General features: G+C 44.4%; 1 protein-coding gene across 3 annotated transcripts in view; it reads left to right on the plus strand.

Annotated features, from left to right (window-relative positions):
• The window catches only part of NR1H3 (nuclear receptor subfamily 1 group H member 3), a 31,172-nt gene extending 23,334 nt beyond the window's left edge, over positions 1–7,838 (plus strand). For 2 of the 3 annotated variants that reach the window (XM_080617702.1, XM_080617703.1), the window contains exons 4-9: positions 1,440–1,648; positions 1,890–2,069; positions 2,427–2,526; positions 4,067–4,180; positions 5,030–5,124; positions 5,887–7,838. In XM_080617702.1, coding sequence (XP_080473828.1) covers positions 1,440–1,648; positions 1,890–2,069; positions 2,427–2,526; positions 4,067–4,180; positions 5,030–5,124; positions 5,887–6,033 — 845 coding nt within the window. In that variant the 3' untranslated portion in view covers positions 6,034–7,838. The remainder of the gene's footprint in view (positions 1–1,439; positions 1,649–1,889; positions 2,070–2,426; positions 2,527–4,066; positions 4,181–5,029; positions 5,125–5,886) is intronic. The other variant, XM_080617704.1, reaches the window with a different exon arrangement.
• Positions 7,839–8,408: the final 570 nt, after the last annotated feature.

Raw genomic sequence — 8,408 nt, forward strand, 5'->3', positions numbered from 1 at the left:
CTACAGTCCCTGATGAATAGTCCCTCCCCAGCATCCTTGTAACTTAGATGCTCTGAATTTAGCATGGTGTAGAAGCTTGCACGTAGGCAGTTATCAGGATTCAGTAATATCTGGTAACTTGTTACTCAGCCATAAATTCCGTGTGCATCTGAGTCCCAAGATGAGGGACTGTAATCCCTTGGATCAATTACTTTCCTTCTTAAACTAACATGGTGACTAGCATTCTCTAATTGTACAGATCCCCCTTAATTTGGTAATTGTATTGGATGTTCTTTGCTGTTAGAATTGTCATTTTTGTGTGTGTGCATACCTGTGTGTGCATCTTCCCTGTTGGAAGTCAGGGATAAAGGTTACTCTCAGCTTGAATATGCCATGTTCTTCCATCTTTCCCTCCAGTCCTGTGGACTGGACTGTCCATTTCAGAATGCTGTCTGGGGCCTGCCTTCATTTTTAGCTTTGTTCCTGAAGATGTGTGGTGGTTTGTTTGTTGTTTTTTATCCCAATCAGTCCCTTTTCTTCTTTTTGTTCATTCGTTACTAACAGGATGGTTTTCTTGAAGATAGGCCTCAAATCCAGGTCTGTCTGGTAGTTTCCTGGTGTTTTGGGTGCAGCTTGCAGATATTTTTTGCAGCTTTGACTTAAAGAAACAACCACCTCCTCTACATTCAAAATGGTGAATTCTTCCGTTAACTCAGTTGCAGGCTGTTAACAGGTTTGTATATTTAGATTAGCTAATGAGCAGTTGGTCCAGTCAGATTTTCACAACACATGCCTCTAAATTGTTTTATTCCTTACAATGATAGCAGAGTGCCTTATTAGTGTGCTTACTGAATGACATAGCCTTTGACCTCATAACTGACTTATAGCCCTACTGAAGGATTTGTGATCCTTGGTGTATTTTATGCCAAGCTATTCTTTCGTTATCATCTTGCAGTGTGTTACTACTCTACAGTTTGCTGCAGATGGGCTGTGTAGAAAGTTGTTCTTTCACTCTTGGGCTCCATCCAGTACTGACTCTGACCTCTCAAGAGGAAGATGAAATGACACAAGTTGTTAATTTAGCAATATTGGGAAAAGATGCAATAGCAGGATAATATAAAATCCAATGGACACACCATGGCATGTCAAGAGAGCACCTGTTGGAATCTGTTAGAACATGACATTTTGGGGAATTGCTCAATGGGGAAAGTCACTGTTATCTTTCTGAGATTGTGAAGGGAGCTTCTGTTCTTTGTGAACACTTTGCAGGACAGTATGGTGAAATCATAGAATCATAGAATAGTTGGAACAACTTGAAGTGGGGAAAAGAGGGAGAACCAAATGAGCAATATCACTGTCTGTGATCTCTGCCTCTCCATCCACAGCATGTTACCCTGTATTCAGTGTGGTTTCCAGTGTGCTTGTATGTCATGATTGATCTCTGGCTGTTCCTTCTTTAGATGTTCTGTCTGAAGAACAGATCCGACTGAAGAAAATGAAGAAACAGGAAGATGATCAGGCTCGGACAGTGGTGGTGCGTCCAAACCCTCCGAATCTGCCAAGCCCTTCCCACAAGCTGACCCCTGAACAGTTGAGCATGATAAAGAAGCTTGTGGCTGCTCAGCAGCAGTGCAACCAGCGCTCATTCACTGACAGGCTCAAAGTGACGGTAAAAACTCTACCAGTGTTTCCAAAATCAGAAAAAGTTTGGGGAATTGGGTTTGTGGGTAAATTATGTGGGAGAACAGATTTACTTTAGCTATTGCATCTATGGGCTGAAGTTCTGTAAAGAATAGCAAAGGATGATGATGCTTCAATGTGTCTCATTTTCTTTCTCTGTTCACTTCATCTTCTCACCTTTCTGCCCTGGCTCTGTCTTTCACAAACACTTTCTCTTCCCATTCCCACAGCCATGGCCCCAAATTCCAGACCCTAATAACCGTGAAGCAAGGCAGCAGCGTTTTGCGCACTTCACAGAACTCGCAATTATCTCTGTGCAAGAGATTGTGGACTTTGCCAAGCAACTACCTGGCTTCCTGGAGCTCACTAGAGAAGATCAGATCGCTTTATTGAAGACGTCTACCATAGAGGTGAGAGTTTGGCTCCTCCACAATACACAGTAGGAGAGAGAAAAGAATCTGGACTATTCACGTGGTTCCATCCCATTTTTGGGGATGGCAGGCTGAAGGACCTCAGCTGTGAGACCATTACTGCAATGCCCGGCTATAGGGCCGTGGAGAAGAATGAGGCAAGAGCCTTGGTAGTGGTAAGCAGGTTTTTCCCCCTTCCCTGAAGCTGATACCATAAAGGATGCAGCAGAATTTGGTTTTGGTTGGTTGGTTGTTTTGTTTTTTTTTCCTCCAGAGATGTTCTGACACTCCACAAATTACTGATGTTGTAACGTTCTTCCCTGTTTTCAAATCAAGTAAATCTGTTTCTGGTTTCAGGTGATGTTGTTAGAGACATCTCGGCGCTACAATCCAGAGATTGAGAGCATCACCTTTCTTAAGGACCTGAGCTATAATCGGGATGACTTCGCCAAAGCAGGTGGTGCATTAGACAGGTGTTTCTTCCTTCGCTGTGTCTTGTGTTCTTTTGTCCTTTCTGTTCTAATGTGAGCTGCTGGAAATAGTATGTGAGGCATTAAAACTGAAGTCAGGTGAGAGGTTGAGAACAGGACCAGACCGATAGCCCCACAAACCCTTTTTTCCCTTTAACATGTGGTACTAGCTTAGTTCCTGTCTCTTTCTTTAGGTGTAAGCTTTCTTTGGGAAAATTGGACTCTTATGGCAGTAAAATCTTTCTGTAAGAGTGCACCTAGGGCTAGCAACTGGTGTGAGCTTCCTTGCTCGTAGAGACCTGATGCGGACATGTAGTCTTAAAGCCGTATCAGGTAACAGTAAATCAAACCCCAGTCTTCTCTCCTTTGCAAGTATATCGCTTGCTCATCTGGATGCGTGCTTTGAATGGTGATGTTAGTGTGATTACACTTCAGTTGATCTGAAGTCTATACTGTGCACTGAAGATCCCTGCAGAGTGCTTTAGTCATGTCAGCAGCTCAGTATGTGAAGGTCTGTGGTGATGTCATTTCTGAAGTCTGTTTTTCCATGAGCAATGAGTGTGTGTAATTTCCAGTGGAGTAACAGAAAGTGTGTATCCAGCATTTCTGGAAATGAGACTTTGGTTGTCTGTCATGTGACTTAGATTCCTTGGGTAACTTACACTTGAGATGGGTTTTATATACAAATTTCCTCTTTGACGGTCTTCCTTGATAGCCTTTTCTTCAGATTATTAGGAAGGCAAAAAGCAAGCAGCCAGAAAGATTCCCTCCATCTTGTTCATCTTTCTCTGATGTAGTTGTGCTGCAGGAAATTAGAAACTTGAATGCTTTTTGGAGGGAAAGGCTTAAAGTTTTCAGCATGATTGTATAGCACAGAGATCTGATTTTACAGTGGCTTCTGAATGTTACAACAATAATATCAGTGCATTTCTGCCTGTCTGCCTTTATCAAAAGAGGTGACTGGAAGCTTAAGTCAGGCTCTGCCTCAGCTCTCCCAGCTTTCTGAGCTGAAGGAAATGGCATAATTCAGACTTCTTGGAACTATATTTTCAGCTCAGACAAGCTTCAGATGAGCTTTAATTCCTGGAGTATGGGATTAAAGCTTTGAAAAGAAGAGGGTTTGAAGGAAGCGATGGTGTGAAAAGCAAGAGGGTTTGAAGGGAGTGATGGCGTAAAAGTGGAAAGCATAGATGTACTTGTGGGCTTCTGACTTTCTGACAGACTTACCTGATAGTTGGTTTCATGTTCCTTTAGCTGTTGCCTGCTAGCGTGCTGTGAGGCATTTAAGGCTTTAAGAAAAACCAGAAGTAGTGTCATTTTACAGTCAGAGCCTGACTCCTCACCCACTGTTGCTGATGCTCACCTGTAGTAGTGGGATGTAAAGGGAGGTTTCCACCACACTTGGAATCTAACATAGGAGTTTTTCCCTGCCTTCCTGTCCTCCCCACTCCCTGGCATACTGCAATGGGTTTCTGGCTTCCATGAGGGAAACCATTGCCTTACATTGTTCCCTTCTGTTTGCTGCAGGTCTGCAGTTTGAGTTCATTAACCCCATCTTTGAGTTCTCAAAGGGAATGAATGAGCTACAGCTGAACGATGCCGAATATGCACTTTTAATCGCCATCAACATTTTCTCTGCAGGTAAAAAGGCAAGGAGATCTGAAGAGCTGCAGCAGTGAGTCAGAGGGCAAAGAAATTAGAGTTTAGGAAGGTCATAAGCTGAAGAGGAGTAATAGAGGGTATGTAAGGTCTAGTGATAAGGGGAGTGTGTTACTACTTCTGCTTAGGGTATTCATTGTGTTACAAATTTTCTAGTTCCACCTCCAAAGGAAATCCACCTCCAAAGGAAATAAGATTCCCCACTGCTGGAAAAGTGTATATTAAAATCAGTTGATATTTATCTTCCTCATTTAGAAACTGCTGTTTCACTGTCCTTGTGAATGTACTCTGTACACGTCTTGTATGAATCGGGTCACACAGCAGGAGTGACACCTAGTGGCACCTTCTTATCTTCACTGGGGCAGGAACGTGAGAGCAGACACACAGACGTGGTGCTGTGTGGTTCCCCTAACCCTCCACCTCTCTAGGAGTCAGATCAGGCTCCCCATGTGCCATCACTGAGAAAGAACAGTTACAGCAAATAGACATAGGTGCTGCAGTCATGGAGGACTCTCCCACTGTGCAGGGTGAATTCTAGATCATAGAATCATAGAATAGTTAGGGTTAGAAAGGACCTTAAGATCATCTAGTTCCAAGCCCCCTGCCATGGGCAGGGACACCCCACACTAAACCATGTCACCCAAGGCCTCATCCAACCTGGCCTTGAACACTGCCAAGGATGGAGCGTTCACAACCTCCCTGGGCAACCCATTCCAGTGCCTTACCGTTTTTGGGGAGAAACTGTACTGAGGGACTGGCGTTAGGCAATGATGTTGAGTTCAGTGAAGTTGCCTGAGGCCATCTACTTACTTGTAACGTGCTTTCTGGCAGACCGACCGAATGTGCAGGACCAGTCCCTGGTGGAGAGGCTGCAGCACACCTATGTGGAAGCCCTTCATTCTTACATTTGTATCAACAGACCAAATGTAAGTGCCTGACCAGAATATCTCCAACGATGATGCAAACTGACTTTGTGTTTCTGCAGGCACAGTTCCTGCAGTACTGTCTGTAACAGATCTCTTGCTGCTTGTGCTGTTATGTTCTTCCGTTCTGTAGCTGTTTGATAGCAAATGTAAATGTAGGATTTGTGAGCTGTCACATAGCTGTCACATACGTCCTGTAGCATATTACATAGTTTAGCCAGCATGGAAAGTCTGGAGTTTCAGGACATGGTGTAGTATTCTGTGTCAGGGGAGATCTTGGAGCAGCTTCCAGTGCTTAACGGGGGCTTAGAAGAAATCTGGAGAGGGAATTTTTACAAAGGCAGATAGTGACAGGACAAGGGGGAATGGCTTTAACCTGACAGAGGGGAGATTTGGATTAGATACTGGGAAAAAATTCTTCCCTGTGAGAGTGCTGAGGTGCTGGCACAGGTTGACCTGAGAAGCTGTGGCTGCCCCATCCCTGGCAGTGTTCAAGGCTAGGTTGGAACAACCTCGTTTAGTGAGAGATATCTGGGCCCACTGACAGGAGGTTAGAACTGGATGATCTTTAAGCTCCCTTCCAGCCCAAACCATTCTGTCTTCTGATTTGTGTTCTTCCACACTGTCACCTCCTGGATGATGCTGGGTTTAGAGGAAGTCAGGATTGTGGTTACAGTGCATCATGTGGTGTGGTGATTTTATTTATCTTTTAACCAAGTTTTAGTGTGACTTTGCTAACAGCTGCCCATTTGTCTGCCTCCGCAGGACCGCCTGATGTTTCCACGGATGTTAATGAAGCTGGTCAGTCTTCGGACACTGAGCAGTGTCCACTCTGAACAGGTGTTTGCCCTTCGGCTGCAGGACAAGAAACTCCCTCCCCTGCTCTCAGAAATCTGGGATGTGCATGAGTGACCGCATGCTCCCAGGGCACTGACATGCTGACATAATGCCATCTCCCAGCCTTTGCTAATGAGAAGCCAGCTTTCCCTCTCCAAAGCACTGAACTCTGGGCTCAGCAGTGCAGGGAGTGATGAGCCTGGGGTTTCAGTGTTGTCATGAGACTATTCAGGAGGCAGCTGGGGTAGATCAGATGGGGGGGTTGGTTTTAATGTAGTGCCCATACCCCAAAGGAATGACACGAACCATCTGAACATGGTAGAAATGAAGACCTTACCCCGTCAAACCCCTCTTCCTTCTGAGTCTTTCTCTAAGCATGTCTTGAGGGTTTGCCCATTGATACTCTCCTCTCTCTTGTTGATTATGAAAATGCATTTGCAGGAACTTGCCAAACCCTCTCTATTGAGAGTAACCCAGCTCAAAAGGCTTCTGCAGGGTCCCCAGTGTACCTGGATCTGAGGAGCTCAGGGAAGTCAATGTGGATGTTCTAGGGGTTTCACTGGGTTTCCTATAAATAAAATCTCTCGTATGTGCTGCCCTTTATGATTCCAAGAGAAGTAGCTTGTTATTTCTGTATTATGAGACTTCATCTCTAGAGCTGCCCTTTCATTCTGGCCCTCCTTTGGAAAAAGGATTCCTCTAATATGTAGTGCCCTTCATCTAACAGGGAGGTCCTCTGGATAGGGAAAGTTTGTACATCAGAAGGATGTCAGGCATAAAGTAATGGACTATTTTTTACTGTAATACATGACAGTTTTATCTCGTGGTGGTTCTCAGCCAGTTCACTCTACCTTTGAGTTGCTAACAGCTAGAAAACTGTAGTTCCGAACAAATCAGGGCATAGATTTTACCTGTAGGGGTGGAATAGAAGAAAGATAGGTGGGAAGGACTGGTACCTAGGCAAGGTAGGTGTGGTGGAAGGATCCTAAAAACTTCCAAGAATTTGGAGCATGTGGTATGTGTTCCAAGGTAGGTGTGAAGATGTATCGGCCAAGGAGAGAGGACACACTGCATTTGGTGAAATACGTGGGCATTGCATAAACTGTGGGCCGCACAACTTCCAGATCATGGGCTGCAAGAATATTGGGTGTAACCAGATTTGTCTTCTTGCTTTTGCCAAAGTCTTTCCAAGGTACTAGCTCAAGGTTTTAGTGATGGTCATGGGACATGAAGGTCCCTCCTGTATGAGGAGTGCCAACTGCTTTAGAAGGACACTTACGTCTTGTATCCTTTCTTCACTCTGGGCACTGTGAGATCCACACTGGATTTATGCCCCCTGTTCATAAGTATCCACATCCATAAGTATTCTAGGATTTACACCAATATTTTGTTTGCCAGAAGAGAAATAATACTCTTGTAAAACCTGTTCCTTCTTTTCCAAGAAACACCACCTTACGGCTGATCTCAGAGATGTAACCTTTAGTATCCTGGTAGCTTGGTCTCATGAGTCTTCTCTATGATAGGGGTCTATGTTTGCTTGCCCGGTGAGCATCCCAAGAGCCGAGGTTCACATGGCTCATTTGTTTGTTTGTTTGTTTGTTTTTTGGTTGGTTTATTATTTTTTTTGGCTGTGTATCTGAGCGCTATGCCCGTGGTGAGGGTATCGTGTCCATTTTGCACTTGAGGTTGGTCCCCTGCCACTGGCCTTCACTCTGCACCTTTGTAAAGCATTTGTAACAATCTGTAAAATAATCTGTTGTTTTTTATAACTCATTGCAATTGCAAAAATTCTTGTTTAAATCTGTATTTTTAACTAATCTGTTTGAGAAATGTTAATGTTTATATAAAAGAATAAAGCCTAATACAGGATTTTGACATTCTCTGATGTGCTGTCATTAGTCTGGGGGAGGATGGAATAAGTTCTTGATGTAACAAACTCAAAGCTGATAAAGTGAATATATAGGTTGGGGAGAAGCTGTAAGTGGTGGAAAAGAAATAGCAGTGCAACCCTGGGCAGTTTCTTTTGGCCTCAGACTTTAGCTCACTATGCATCATGCTGTGTATGGCTGAGTAAAGAGTCCAGTGTGCCCCTGGCTGTTGAGTGGATTTCAGTGGGATCCTGGAGCTGATACCCGGCATGAGTACATCAGAAATGATTAGCACAGGAGAAGAACAGGAGTAGCTATCCACATGCATTACCTCGAAGGGAAGAGCAAAAGAGGGGAAGCAGAGAGCTGTCCAGCATCAGCTGCTTTCCAGGCGCTTGGCACGCAACGGGGATTGTCGATTCAGCAAAGCTCCACACCACGGGCTGTTCTGCTGAAGCCTCTGCATTACTCCAGAGTATAAAGTTTAAATTTTAAACTACTCAGCCAGAGGAAGAGGGAATAAGGAATAGGCTTACAGGAGCTTGCAGCGGGGTATGAAGTGGGGAGTAATGAGCAGAACTT

This window comes from Psittacula echo (assembly GCF_963264785.1).
Source record: "Psittacula echo genome assembly, chromosome: 5".
Taxonomy (NCBI): Eukaryota; Metazoa; Chordata; class Aves; order Psittaciformes; family Psittacidae; genus Psittacula; species Psittacula echo.